The sequence below is a fragment of the Telopea speciosissima genome, chromosome 2 (assembly GCF_018873765.1).
Source record: "Telopea speciosissima isolate NSW1024214 ecotype Mountain lineage chromosome 2, Tspe_v1, whole genome shotgun sequence".
NCBI classification, from domain to species: domain Eukaryota; kingdom Viridiplantae; phylum Streptophyta; class Magnoliopsida; order Proteales; family Proteaceae; genus Telopea; species Telopea speciosissima.
Window position 1 is genome coordinate 79,086,148 of NC_057917.1, and position 15,052 is coordinate 79,101,199.

A 15,052-nucleotide genomic window follows, 5' to 3' on the forward strand; every position below is an offset into this window, starting at 1 on the left:
TTCTTTTTTTTCGGTTCAACTGTCCCGATCAAATGCAAAGGGAGAGATCTTAAGGGATCTCAAGCTCAAGTGGTCTGCTGTGGCCACACCATGCCTGCGTTAGGAACTTTCTTGGATCTTATCTTATTACAATTAATTACTTCTCTAGTTCTAAACATCCATGCATGCGAAGGGGAGTCGCATTGTAAAGCCCACCAAAGTATCAAACAATGTATTTCAACACATGGGGAGAGGTCTGTCTTTTAGTTGTTCTTACAAATAAAATTTCTAAGTAGATATTTTAGAAACTGTCTTTATATGTTCTAATATAAATTTAACATGAAAAATTAGACATTCAAGTCCTATGCCTACTTCTTGTGTTGAAAGTCCTTTAGGCTCCATTTAGTTATAATCAAGTGAATGATGTGACTAAATGACACCATTTGACTTGATGGGGAAGCTCTCTTAGACAAGCTTTGTGATTTCTCTGTTAGTATCACTTAATCATATCCGGCTTTAACTCCAGCGATAACATAGTAAAAAATGGTTTTCTTCTGCTGCCCTTAAAATACCATTGCATTGAAATTTGACAGTGAGTATATCTGGTCCACAAATGAGTACTTCGGAGTTGCTATGTGTAAACTTACTGGCCCTGCTGGGATCTCTTTACTAGGTTACCCACATAGATCCATTGTGTGGTAGAACACATACCAGCAACTATTGAAAGATTTGAGTAAAATATGGTAACTGACAACTCAGACTCAGGTTTCCTTCAATCTCAAAATCACTCTACTACCAAAGTTCAAGTTTTTTTTTGGGTGAAATACTAACAAAGTTAGAGTTGAATCCAATACTTCAATCAATTACATTCTTTTAAGTACATCTGACTTGTCAGTTAATTTTGTTCTAAAATTTGACAATACAAAAATATTCATGTTCTAATAACACATTCGAAATAAAAGCAACTCAGATGTATTTGATCCATTTTAAGTACAATCAGCTTCATCATGAATCTTCGGGTTTGAAGAAAATCTGCATAATAGGGCATACTTAAATGAATAACCCTTTGTAGTACTACATGACTTATGAAGTGGAGACAGGTGTGTCAGCTTGTGCTCCCCATTCAGTCCAAGATCCATCATAAACAGCAACATCAGGTTTCCCAAGTCGATGGAGACCCTAGAATGCAAGTGTAAGAACTCTTTAACCAAATGCCATAATCCAGATTACAGAATATGCTTTAACAAAGAAAATCTCACCAGCGCAAGAATGCAAGCTGTCACACCAGTGCCGCAAGATGCAACCACAGGTTTATCCAGAGAGATGTCTGCAACAAAATATGGTGAAAAGAATAAAAGTGGAACAGGGACCTAACATATACTGAAATGTCATCAGGAAAAAAAAATATTGCAACATAATTATGACCATATAAATGTAGAACTCTGGGACTACATTGCTAAGCATATAAAATATGTATAGCAAGTTCACAATATACAAAAGGATAAATAATACTTTATAATATCCCAACTACATAGAAGAATGAATCCATACTGGATTGAGTCAACTGTAAGCGTCACATCAACCAAAACACCTGTTGAATGATATTCTCTCTCTCTCTCTCTCTCTGAGGGGCAGATGTCTGCAGCCTTACCCCCACTTCACCCCAATTGGCCGATACACACACAACACAAATACACACATATATAGGGCCGGCCTCAGCACAACAGTAAGGTTGCTCCATTGCGACCTGGTCGTCAAGGGTGCAAATCGGGAAACAGCCTTACCCCCACTTCATGGAGAGGCTGTTTCCCGATATGCACCCATGACGACCAGGTCGCAGTGGAGCAACCTTACTGTTGTGCTGAGGCCCGTTCTATATATGTGTGTCTCTGTGTTGTGTGTGTGTATCATCCAATTGGCATGAGATCTCATTATTCTTGGCCATCCACCCTTAATTTCCAAAAAAATGCATGCCTAAGTAGGCTGGAATGTGATTGTGAAGATACGCGGGAAATACAATATACATGTACTAAAATATATTAATAACAATAAAATGTTAAGGGGGGGAGGGGGGAACCTTAAGAAAAATAGCAGAGAATATAAACAGCCAAGGCAAGTTCACTGAAATTTCTCAATTTGAAGTTCTTGAAGGCTGTGGTCAACCTCTATCCTGTAGATCAGGTGGCAATTCTTGATCATAATAGCTTTTCTATTTTTTCCTTTATATCCCCCCCCCCCCCAAATTGTATATAAGCTTCAGTTCTTGTCTAAGAGGTCAAAAATTTCTGCTATCAAATTCTCAGGTTTTATAAGGATCGTCTCATCACCGAAAATCTATCAGATTCAGATCATATTTTACATCAATCTACTGCTTGTATAGTTCATTCAACTGGAATTTCAGGCCGATCAAAATTGTTCAAATTGAGTTATTTGGTTTTCTCTCAAACCTGGTTCTTTCCCAATAACTGTGATCTTGTTGTAAGCTAATCTCCCACTGGATTTACCCTGAGTCGAGTTTGGCATTGCATTAGCACCTCCCTGATTTTAGAGGAAACTGACTCTTTTTTTATAGCAGAAATCTCATTTGTATAGTCTACGCCTTTTTCCTTATTGGTTGGAAGATTTCATAACTTGTCAAAAAGGAAAAAAATAAAACTCATTTGGATCAGAGTCAGACCTTCTTGTTCAAATCGTTTCTTAAGCTCATCCGGAGGTAAGAGGGTCTGTGAACCATCCAACATCTGCAAGGGACCAGCACACAAGTTACAGAACAAGTTCATGGATTAGGTAAAAACTTGACGGATGAACAAATTAAGATTTCCCGTGACAGAGATATGTTTGTCAAGAAATTTAAGGAAAGCATCCAAGATGGATATTACACCTCAAGCAAGTAAAATAATACAAGTCAGTGAAATATTCCTGGTAGATTAATTTCCGCAGTCCTGATATTTGCTTAACAATGGAGAGAGGTCAACACTCTGAGAGGCACAACATGAGGAAACCATCTAGCCCTTTCTCAAAATTTTAAAATCTTTCCTCAGTAAAATCATATCTCGATCTACCCTTTCAATCATGGTTAACTTTTGGTTATACTAAAAAATGAAATAACTGAATTGAGTTGAATGGTCAAATAGAATTCATGTAACCAATTCCATTTGGTTAAGCTAAGGCCTGGTTGAATTGAATAATAAAAGATTTTTTTACCAAAAAAAAAGAATACAAAAAGATTTCATATCATTTACAATTCTATCCCCTTTCTATCCTTCACCCACTTAAGGCGCAATTGACATTAAAATTTGCAAAATCTCCTCAAAAGGATGAATCCCAATGATTGTAGAAAGAAAATCTGGATGGAACCCATCATTGCATTGAGGTCAAGTGGGAGTCTGGGAGATGCATGAAGAAGCAAAGAAGATGGGCCAAAAAGGGAATTTTCCGATAAAACAGCAGAATACGATAACAGAAGACCTAACAAACAGGTTAGATTAGAACTTTGGATTCAACTCAAAAAACAGGAGGATCAAGAACTTGGAAAATATGGACACTAACATTTTCTAGAATAATGTAGATCTTGTTGATATGCATTGTTGTGGCCCTTAATAGCTTTTGAGAAAATAGGTCGAAACATGGTATCAGAGCCAGGAGGTCAGGTGTTCGATTCCTAGTATGCACAAGGGATTTGTGTTGTGTGTTGTGCCCCTACACCTTGTACCCTTGGTGTTACGTGATGGAGTCACGTGCAAAACCATGTGTGTGGGGGGGGGGGGGGGGCTGCATGTGTGGAGGGGGGAGCATTAATAAATGTTGTTGTAACCCTTAACAGCTTGAGCTTTTGGGTTAAGAGGTTGTAACAGATCCCAAATGATGAAAGGATACCAAGGGTAAGCTTTTCACCTGAACAAAAGGAATACATTTGCTTCCTGGTACATGACCACTTTTTATTCCCTTTCGAGGCTCTGGTGCAACTCCATCAAACCTGCAAAAAGATCAACAACATCTCCGTCAAATCCAAGTACCAGATTCCATATGTGCTGACCTACACACGGACAGTTATATGCACTGGGCAGAACTGCACTAACCGTCAATTTCTCTACACTGCACACACCCAGCACCCAGGTAGTGTTCTCTTAAGAATAAGCAAAAGTCTAGACATGAATATACATTGGCAAATGGAAGAGGAATCCATGCGTAAAGTGGACATTTATTTTAACAATTAACAATACTAGGACAACAAATTTTTAGGATCAAGTGAAGCAATGAATATTACTACAGAATTTGCAACATAGAGCATAAAATTTCACAGAGTCAGACACCCAATCCTCCCCTGGTCAGATCTCTTGTCGTTGATAGTCCAGTCTCAATTGATTGTAACTGTTCTATTTCATGCTAAATAATGAAAAGAAGCCAAACAATGACATAAAGTGACACAACCAACACTAGCCAAGGGAGAAACTTGAACAAAAAAATAAAAACCGAGTTTGGCAAGGATATAAAAAGAATATTGAATACCTGGCGTTTGATCGAGCATCTATATGCTGGTATTCTTTGTCCTCAATATTTTTTCTGACCTGAAACAAATGGAATGAGGAATAAATGACATGCAAACAGTGCGCCAAATAATATTCAGTCATGCTTCTCCCTTTGTACGATTGGACCTCAACAAGTTTTATGTAACTCAATGTTTTAAGATTTAGTTGAAATAAAATTATCATCCTGATTCTGTGTTTGAACAAAAGAAAATCTCCATCCTACCTTTGCTACAAGCAATAGAATTGAAATAAAAGTATAAAGTAGGAGGTATAGGAAGAAATCCCAAAATCAAAGCATCAAAGGTGTGATCACTCTGAATCTACATGAAGGATTCATATCTATTCTTTCATCCTCCTGCTTGATTCCTTCCAGTAATTTCAGAAACAAGACCATTCAGTCATCAGGCAGAAAATATTTGTATAAACTTTCAGTAGGGTGCAGAAGTATTTCCGTGAGACCTCAATCCCCAACTCCACCCCATAAAAGAATTCACTACTTCAGATGCTTAGCAAGAAGTGAATAGGAGAATGAACCAAATAATTCTACCTCTTTTTCCACAGGAAGCTTACTACCATAAACAAAAAGCCCTGGCTAATACCATGTGGGAAGTCTGGACAAAAGGGAGGGAAACGAAAAGGCTTACCACCACAAAAAGGAAAAAAAGGAATGCAGCAAGACTTGTAATTTGGAATTTTTATCTAGAAAAAATACAGAACCATATTGAATTTAAATAATGATACAAGAACCAAAATAAAATTTAAATTTAAATAATGCTACAGCCTACAAGAACCAAAATCAAATGACACAAAGCGTGCTTCAAAAGAATGACCTAAAAAGCACTCTGAACCACATAAAATCATTAAACATACTCCAAAGAGGATATAAGAGCAAAGGAAGAAGATCAAAGAACACCCTGGAAACTCCATTCATGACTCAACTCCACAATGAAATAGGCACTTGCCACACCATCCCTGGCCAAGGGATCTGCCAAAACATTAGTCAATCTGAGATAATGACAAATGAGACACTGTCAAAGTAATGGATTCACTGTTCTTCTCCCCAGACACCACTTGATAATGCTGCAAGAATCTCCCACTAAAACGAGATGCTGAAAACTCCCATCCTTGCAACCCCCACCCACCCAAAAAGATTTTAAAAAAATTAAGTAAATAATCAATATCCTCAAATATGTTTAGGCCTTAAAGGAGAGCCAAAACTTCGGTTTGTCACACTCTCCAATGACATGAGAGAGACGAGCAACTCTCACCCCTTCGTCACAAAGACTCCAGTTGACATGTGAACAACCATTGAAAGATTTCACCTCCTTTGAGGTCTATAATGAATTTTGGGGGGAAATCCAAGTCAAATTTCCCTGCTCTCTCAAAATATTGCTCAAAATTTGCACCTTAAACACCCCTTTGCCAAACCCTAGACTATCATCAATGCCTAAACTTAGTCAGTGGTAGGCCATCATCTCCATTTTATCAGCAATACCCAAAGTGCAAGGGGACTTCTTATCAGAGAATTCTTTTATTTCTCCCCTCCCAAATGTGCCAAGATATGACCATCAAGGAGAATCTGCAAGGAATACAGATGCATTTGAATTAAGTTCCCTTTCCATTGGGTAATCATGCCTAGGATATGAGATGTAGAATATTCCAAAGGTTCGAAAAAGCAACTCCTAGTAACACAGGTCATCAATGAGTACCCTGGTGAATCACCAATGCATCAGTGTCCAGATTTTACATGCATCTTCTAAATAGAAAATGAAGTTAAACAGATATCTCAAGAGGATCAACCACTTCAGGATTACAAATTAGACATCAAGAAGAATCAAAGGCTTTAAAAGAATAAATGATGCATATGATTCTGAATCTTAATCAATCTCTCCACTGTAACTGCAGTTTATATATTTATATTTTAGACTAACTGCTTATGATTGGGGAAACAATAGGTTTAGTTAGAGAGAGAGAGAGAGAGAGGCTAATGAAGAATCAAACCTGTTCAAGTGTCCAGACAAGATGTGGCTGAAACTTTGTCTGAAATGTAATTGGGGCAACCTGTAGAAACGAGAGTGCTATAAGTCAACAATAAGCCAAAAGCAGATAGGAAAAACAGAGAAGTTCTAAGTTGTCAAAAGAATTTATATCTTGCAGTTATGAAATTAGTAAGCTAAAAAACCAAGTGTTTGAATTCCAAGAATTGAAGTCAGTTCGAGATAAAATATTACTAGAAATAAAAACTAAGTTGGGTTGGGTCAACCAAGTGGTTGAACCAGTAACCAGCAACCTTTTTTTTGTTTCCCAGTTGACCACGGTCAAGTTCAACAACAGTAGAAGGCAGTTCCTAAAAATGCACATTTTAGTCTTTCAATAATTCCATGTGAGCATGGAGACTAACTAAATCTATTGAACATATTCGACATCACATAAACAATCAAATGTTCCAATATAAGCACAAAAATGGACACATCTTGATATGAAATCTTCCTGCAAGAAAAGCCAATTTTAGCTCCTTATCACTTTATGTCATCTTATTACCTACTTCTCCCCCCCCCCCCCCCAAAGAGAGAGCAACAAAAAAAGAGAGAAGGAAATTTCGGGAGGGGGTGGGGAAGCAACTCAAAAAGGACTTCTTGATTCAAATGCTTTTAATAATTGAGATATATAATTTGTCACCTGGAACAAATAAAGCATTCCCTATCGACTGATAAGTGATAAGTACACCGCAAGAGACCAAGGAATGATAAAATAGTGTAGGGGATGCAAAAGCAAATAATAAAATTGCATGGGATAAAATATATCACACACAATGCAAGAATACAATATTATGTCTAGACGGGTGAATAACTTACTGCCTGTCCCTGATAAATTTTCTCTATCGCTTCACTGGCGGCCTTAACTTTCAAAATTGCATCTCCAGAAGCACTGGATTCAACATCAAAACCCGAAGCACGCCATTGTGGCAAGCCTCCGTCCAACACACATACTCTGTCATGCCCAAATACTCTGAACATCCTTTCCATTCAGAAAAAGAAAATGAAAAAGGAAAGAAAAAAATAAATTAGGCATAGCTACTTAAGCAAGGAAGGTGGTATATGATTGCATGCTATTCAATGACATTGGATTTTAAGTATCAATCATGCAACTCACCACCAAACACGAGCTGCACTAAATATTCCCTTTCCATCATAAATAACCACTCCATCTTTGTTCTCGATGCCAAGAGCAGAAACGGCAGCACTAAAAGCTTCCTCCGATGGCAACATGTGTGGCAACTGATCCAAATTATAAAAATTAAGGGAATAGAGCATCCATCAGATGATGATGATTTCTCCTAATAAGAACAAAAACAACAACAAAGAAACACAAGACCCCCCCCCAAGCCAGATTGACCGAAACTGCTTAGCCTGAGGCATACTGATAGAGGATAGAGGACAGTGCGGAAAGGGGTGCACGATCGCCCACTACAAGATGTCTCAACCCAATAGACAGCCCCTCTAGATGGTTGCAGACTACTAGTTAATCATATCATTTTTGTTGGTCATAAAAGGCGTGGCAAACATCCAAATAAACTTCTTGCCATCTGGTTTAATTAGCATGTAAAAGTATCATCTTCTGTTTTCTCTACTAATACTAATCAATCTGTCCCAACATTTAAAATAAAAACCTCATAACAAAAAATGCAGTACACAGAACCAAGCAAATTGATTTATGCCAATTGCAGCATAAATCAGATTGTTACAACAAGCACTGGATCAGCTCTCAATGTCCTCAAGATGCCTTTAAATAATGCACACAGGTGTCAATAAGAGAGAGATTTTCCACTAATGGATGGCGAGAAAAGGATCACTAGGAGACTAGATAATTTTATCTACTATTGCAAACTAAATGAGCAAGATAAAGAAAGAGGCATGCACAAACCGTGGAGAAGTTTCAGCTCACATCCCCCTACTGACACAAGTTGTAAGTTTTAGAAGCAAGAGAGATGACAATGACATGACAAAGCTTTAGAAAATGGTTGAGATGCAAACAATGTGAAAAAACGGTTTAGCAGCTGATGATTTAAGGGAACATGCCCATTATACAATGTACCATACAATTGATCATTGAGGTACAGTAGACCAAGAAACTTAAGTGGCCAATCTAGAGGATCCCCTATCGATCTGATGGTGGAATGACTATATCAACTTCCTAGATGGCCAAGGGCTCATGTTGCCTACTTGACCTGGTAGCTTAATTTTTCCCCAACAAAGAAAGAAGGTTTTAGGATGTCACAGAATGCATCTCACTTTTGTTGATTGATCTGATATCCCATCCACATCAAAGAAAAGGGCACCAGGAATGTGTGCAACCTGTATAAGAAAAAATGAAATAAGATTCAGACATCAGCATCTCTACAAGTTGTAACGGGATTGCAGCTGAAATTGTAACCTAGGATATGCGGGGCAAACATACAGGTGATATGGAAGAGTTTCAATGCAATGGTAAACTATTGGTTATATCAAGAAAAGTTCAAATAGAAACATAGTCTACACCTGATACTCTTGAATTGGATTCCTTTGCTCATCTGGCATGTACCAGGAGGCATCCAAGACCTGAAGAAACAATTCAATAGTCATAAGCTGAAGAATTTACACAAATGCATCAAGAGACGACTAAAACAATAAAATTACTTCAGACCATACAAATATTCCAACAAAACCAAGACCATTAAACATATACAGACAGTTATCTCCATCTAATCATGCCACAACTTATTCAAACTCCAGATATGGTCATCCAATTTGTGTGGATTCATAGTGTAAGGAGTGGAATCTCTTTGGCCGAATGGGTGGATTCCCTAGGTCATGAGGTGGATCTGAACTACACCGTTACTGTTGTGTGCTCATAAGCCCTATCCTGTAATTCTTAGTCCTGCAAGTCCCTTTACCATTAACCATCGATTAGGACAGTTTTTACTAATCTTTTCGATGCCATACCATCAAGCTTGCGTTACTTTTCTGTAGATCCTTTAATCTTTCTGTGGAGCAATTTTTGGAAGTTGAAGGTCAAGTTAATGCTCATAATATTCTTTTACCAGAAGCTTAGGAGCTTAGGGCCCTAAAAGCTGTATATATTATGCGTGCCTAGGTCACTTAGGTGTTGCCTAGCCACCTGGCTAGCACCTTGGGTCACCACGACAACTATGATTGTTCGAAAGTAAGATACTCTTAAATAGTGCCCCAGCAGTCCCTCCACTGGTATAGAGATTGTCCATTATCTTTCTGAGAAAAGATATAGCACTTCAAGTTTCAAGATCCTTGATGTCTTCTCTTATGAACCACTCCACCATTCACTCACATTTGTAAAAGCCAAAATTTATTGATTTTTTCTTCACACACTAGTGTCCACTCAAAGTTAAAATTTGTACTGCCATTCCCCTTGATTGAAACTCTGTCAGTTTGTGACATATCAGTTGATATATTCTCTCTCTCTAAATCCAGGTATGGAATGATACACATAGTGGGTACAGTGGATGGTTCGTTCAGTAGGGTTTTCAAAGGAAACTAGACAGGCTCTGAAAATTGTTAAAAGAGGAATGGAAAACCTATAAACTTACCAAAGCGCATAAAGTCACAAACAGTATTTGGGAACTTCTAAGCAGTAAAACCTTCTAATAGTATACCAGTCACATGTCAATTAAAGTAAAAGAATGCGATATTAACAATCAAGCACCTTCATGTCAGGGTCCTTAAGATTAGCATGAAGCCAATCAACAGAAACAACAGGATCACTAGTGGACACAGATTCTGTGACAAAAGTTGCTTTTGCTCCAACTGTTGAAAAAGCCACAGCAAACCACACCAAGCTACAAGTTGTAGATACCAGGGAAGAAGGATCAACCCTTCTGTAAAATGCTTTCATCTGGAAACAGGAAAATAAAGCAACATAAGAACTAATCCAAGGAAAGAGAGGGAAATATTACTTTTAAGAAAACAAATTTTCCTGAAAGCAGAGAACCAGAAATTTCTCAATCTAATTTCTTTATCAAATATGCTGAGGAAGTTACTGAACATTAAAAAAAAAAAGCAATGGTCTTAAAATATCCATTCTTCAATTAATCAACCCCTCAAAATCCTGTTTTGCTTAGCCTAAAGTGGCCATTGAGATCGTTTTAGGCTTTTTTAAACCTCCTATTTGATGGGTTTCTTGATCTGAACAGGCGGATAGATCACAATAAAAACTCAAAAACTGTCACATGAGGCAGTTTACCAGGAAAGCATAATGAGACAGTTAACAAACACAAGCTAAGTTGTATAAGAACTAATAGCTAAATTCATTAAGGAATTAATAAGCAGGAGAAGTAGAGAAAATAGAAAATCAAAAGACCCCTTTAAAAAATAATAATAATTAAAAAAAAAAATCTCAATCAGTTGATTTTGGGTAAATGAATCTACTTATTCCTTTCCACTTCATCCAAAGCCACGTCTTCTGTTAACAACAGCAGATTATCCTTCTAACTTTTTAAAAATCAAAATCCTTCCTATTGTTCCTCTTAACTTTTTCAAATTGCACCATATCATTCCCTCCCACTGGAGGGGACTTTTTTTTTTTTGTTGGTTTGGGGGGGGGGGGGGGGGGGGGGGGAGGGGGATGAGCAGACATTAGTTTTCATTGCCAATTAAGGTGATAATTGGCACATTGCATCTACTTTATCAAAAACTTTGAAACCAATATAGAAAAAACAGTAATGATTGTAGTATCCTTATGTGATAGCTTGAAGGTGACTCCAATTTCCAAAGGAAGAAGTAACCATGCTGAAACAGTAACCAAAACACTGTGGGTTAGACTTAAATTAGGTTTCTTGTTTCTCCTGTACAGACTGATCATCTTCAGTTTTTACCCTTCATTCTTGTCCTGGGTTATCTCAACCACCACCCCCGGCACTGTATTCTACTCCTTTTTCTCTTGTAATAAGACAATCTTGCTTCTCTAAAAATATAAGGAAGGGTAAACAAAGAATTTTGTGCAGAATCAAAGAGACGATGAACCCACAAGAACAAATGATTTATATAGAAAACAATAATAATAGGCAGATACCCATAGCCCAATAATATAAGGATACCATGATCATGTAATTGACAATCCACAGAAGAAAACAGAAAATTCAGATGCACTGACCACAGAAAGCGGGTGTTGCACATAAAAATCAACACTTTTCAGGTTTAAGCCACCAATGAAAAACTAACAATACCTAAAGTCACTGAACTTAGTAGAAAAATTCAATCAATAAACACCCACAACAGAAACAGATCATATGCATACCCATAAACAAGACTAGGAAAAAGAACAGTTGGGAGATTGAAGACCAGAGTTCTAACTTACATTGATGAAAGAACTGTAAATTTGGGATTTCTGCGTATTAGCAATCGATGGCCGAATCAACCGAAGTCCTACGAATGTCCTCCTTAAAAGGGTAGATGCCATATTTTAAGACTCGTCTGAGTCCCTCTGACAGATTTTTTAACGTTTTTTTTTTCTTTCTTCTGATAAGAACAGAGACTTTAAGGCAAGAATTCAAGCATGGCTGCTGATCAGAGCCAACAGTAACAGCAGAAGCTATAGCCATACGTATAGTACGGGAAAAGGTTCCTTTCGCGGGCACTTGGATATTTGCCAACAGTAACAGCGAAACCTGAATATTTGCCACTTGGATTTGTGATATAATAATGGTTTTCTGCCCATTGGATTGGATCCTCATATTTTTTTACATACACAACTAACCTGTCTATAGTTGGTCACGAAAATTCCGGTTGGGTTGAAACTTACATATGAACCGGAAACTTGACTCAACTAACCTGTCTGTATTTTTTGGGCACTACCTGAACTGGTACATTGTAAATCTTCCTTAACCTGCTTTCCAAACTACCACTTAGAGAACCCTTTTCCATTATAATATTATAGGGAGAGCGTTCTCCGAGGGGGGAGTGCAAGGGCCGTGAATGTGGGACTTGAGAGTGCATGTTGGCATCTTTAGGGTGATATTTTCATTTTTCATGGAGGTGGGGGTGGTTATTTTGCCCCCCACTATGTATGAGTGTGGCTTGCACCACCCCTCCTCGCCCACAGAGAACATTTTCTCAATATTATATTATGGATGATGGTTTGCTATGACATCAGAGTTTAGTTTCCCACATCCGACTCCTCTCCAATGAGCCCAGTGTCCAGGGGAGCATCCAAGAGCAGGGTTATGCTACACATATCCCACCGTGTCAGCCATCAGGATGTGTGCAGCACAGCCCAACAGTAGGATGCCCCTCCTGGGCACTCCCTGGGCACTGGGCACCCTAGAGAGGAGCTCAATCCTTAATTTCGCTCCACTGAAGAGGTAGAAAATTGAAAACTTGACTCAGGTTCTGGTACGAGACACATTCTCATATGCCTGCAAGCCATCCAAATGGAATCCACTCCTTTGGATTCGATCTAGATGGTTTGATGGCTTGCTGGCATTCTGGTTAGTGAACCAAAATCGACTTTGAAAATTGACTTCTTCAATAGAAGGCTTTAAAAAAGAGAGTGTGTAGATCCAAACGTGAGATATGAGATGATATGTGCATGAATCTACAAGACTACAAACTAACTTAGTGACAATCCTTTCTTTTTATAGGAAAAATTTCATGAACACCCTTTTGAAGTATATGATATATCACGAACACCCCAAATCTTATCAAAATATCAACCTTTCTCTGACGTTAAGCAAAATAATTAGGACTCAAAGTTGAAATGTCCATTGTAATCCCATTAATTATTTAAATAAAAAACTCTCATTTCATCTTCTTCCCTATTCTTACGCAAGGAAAAAAAAATTTTGTTTTAAATGCTTCACAGCACAAAGGGCAAAGAATTCTGAAGGCGGTATGACACTTTGTGAGAATTTTACGGTTTTGCATAAAAAACCGATTTCGAGGAAAAGAAAGCCAAAGGCGGTATTACTGGAGGAGTTGATGGTTTCGCCAAAACTTGGATTGGGAAAACCCAATCCCAAGTTCCGAACTTGTGGCAGGTTACCATGGTTTTTATTTTTTATTCCTTGCTCTTCTTCATGAAACTTCCTTAATAAATGAAAAAATAAAATCGTCAATTTATCGATTTTAACAATTTAACCCCCTATTTAAGCCCTATCACTTGCCTTTAACACTAACTTGACACTGGATTATCAGTAAGCTTTCCTTCCATTAAAGATTCATTCGGCACACTTCTTCACCCTAATCTCCCGTTTCAAAGAAATCTCTGATAATTGATAAAAACGAAAGATGAGTGGCAGCAATTCACGGTTTTGCAAATTCGAGTCAGCCTTCAAAGCAATGCAGAGAAGCAATTTGGCAGCGTCCGACAAGTCCAACCAAATTAGGCGCTTCTCTGGCGGCGTGAGCCAACAAGAAATATCTAATAATAGCAGCGACGAGAAAAAGAGAAGACCGAGACTCTCCTGCACTTTAATCTGCTGGGGTCCCAAGTAATCAATCTGTTTTTGCTTCTGAATTTTGTTCGGTGTGTTTCGCACTTAAGAATTTCTCTGTCTCCTCACTCGATGGCGCCGCCGCACCATCTTCGTCCCAGGCTCCGGCATGGGAAGCTTTCAAGTAGGAAGACTTCGGGGATTGGGAAACATTTAGAACAAATTTTTTTTTTACGGTGTGGATGTTCTTCCTTCTTATGCCTTCAGAGCATGGAAATCGGTCAATAATGACATCGATTGCAGGTGGAGGAGTACTCTGTTCTTCCTTCTTCCACCTTCAGCCCAGCGAAAACGATGAAGAAAATCTGGTTTGTGTTTGGGATTTTGGGGATTTAACCCTTAAGGGGTTATAACGGGAAGTTCACCATGTGATAAGGGTAATTTCATCATTATAAAAGAGTTAACAACCACTTACATGCACAGACCTAACGGAGTGGATTAAGCTGAAATAAAATAAAACAGTAAAGAGTGTCTATGATATATTGTATACTTACAGGGGTTATCCGTGAAATTTTCCCTTCTCTATATCATGGGGGAGGGTTAGGTTTTAAATATATATTATTTATTTATTTTCTTTATATTATGGGAGAGGGTTGGGGATGTCATCAGCTTTCGGTAAGATAGCGGTATCATGGTTTGAGGTATTGGTATCAGATCGTCCAACATGGTTTTGAAAGTGATCGATATTGATATATGACCGATATCATATTGATGAAACAATATGGACAAGGTATAAAAATCTCAAATAACCTGCTTTTTAGAGGAAAACTAGAGGTAAATTTGTTTGATATGGCAGATCCATTCCGATACTATATCATTATCATATTGGTTTTTAAGGTGACTGATATCTGATCTAATACTGTGCACTAAAACCATGAGTGGTATACATCAATCACAGGGCTAGACATAGGAGGGCAAATGAGTTTTTTCCAAAAGGAGAGGAGAGAGGAAGACACATGTTGGGCACCCTGACGATGTGTCTTGACTTTTCCCTTATAATATATAGAGAACAAACTTTTTTATTTTTACTAAATTGAAGTTC

At 38.0% G+C, this 15,052-nt stretch overlaps 1 protein-coding gene across 2 annotated transcripts; it reads right to left on the minus strand.

Annotated features, from left to right (window-relative positions):
• Nucleotides 1-882: 882 nt before the first annotated feature.
• LOC122652066 (thiosulfate/3-mercaptopyruvate sulfurtransferase 1, mitochondrial-like) lies at nt 883-12,085 on the minus strand. 2 transcript variants are annotated; one of them, XM_043845723.1, is made up of 12 exons: nt 12,049-12,085; nt 10,227-10,415; nt 9,047-9,106; nt 8,801-8,863; nt 7,662-7,786; nt 7,364-7,526; nt 6,510-6,569; nt 4,489-4,547; nt 3,874-3,955; nt 2,657-2,720; nt 1,239-1,306; nt 883-1,158 (listed from the first exon to the last, which is right to left on the minus strand). In XM_043845723.1, exons 2-12 carry the CDS (start codon nt 10,413-10,415, stop codon nt 1,063-1,065), a joined length of 1,029 nt encoding a protein of 342 aa, XP_043701658.1. In that variant the 5' UTR covers nt 12,049-12,085; the 3' UTR covers nt 883-1,062. The 2 variants fall into 2 exon arrangements, with proteins under 2 accessions (XP_043701658.1, XP_043701657.1); XM_043845722.1 differs by lacking the exon at nt 12,049-12,085 and adding an exon at nt 11,877-11,981.
• Between the last annotated feature and the right edge of the window lie 2,967 nt (nt 12,086-15,052).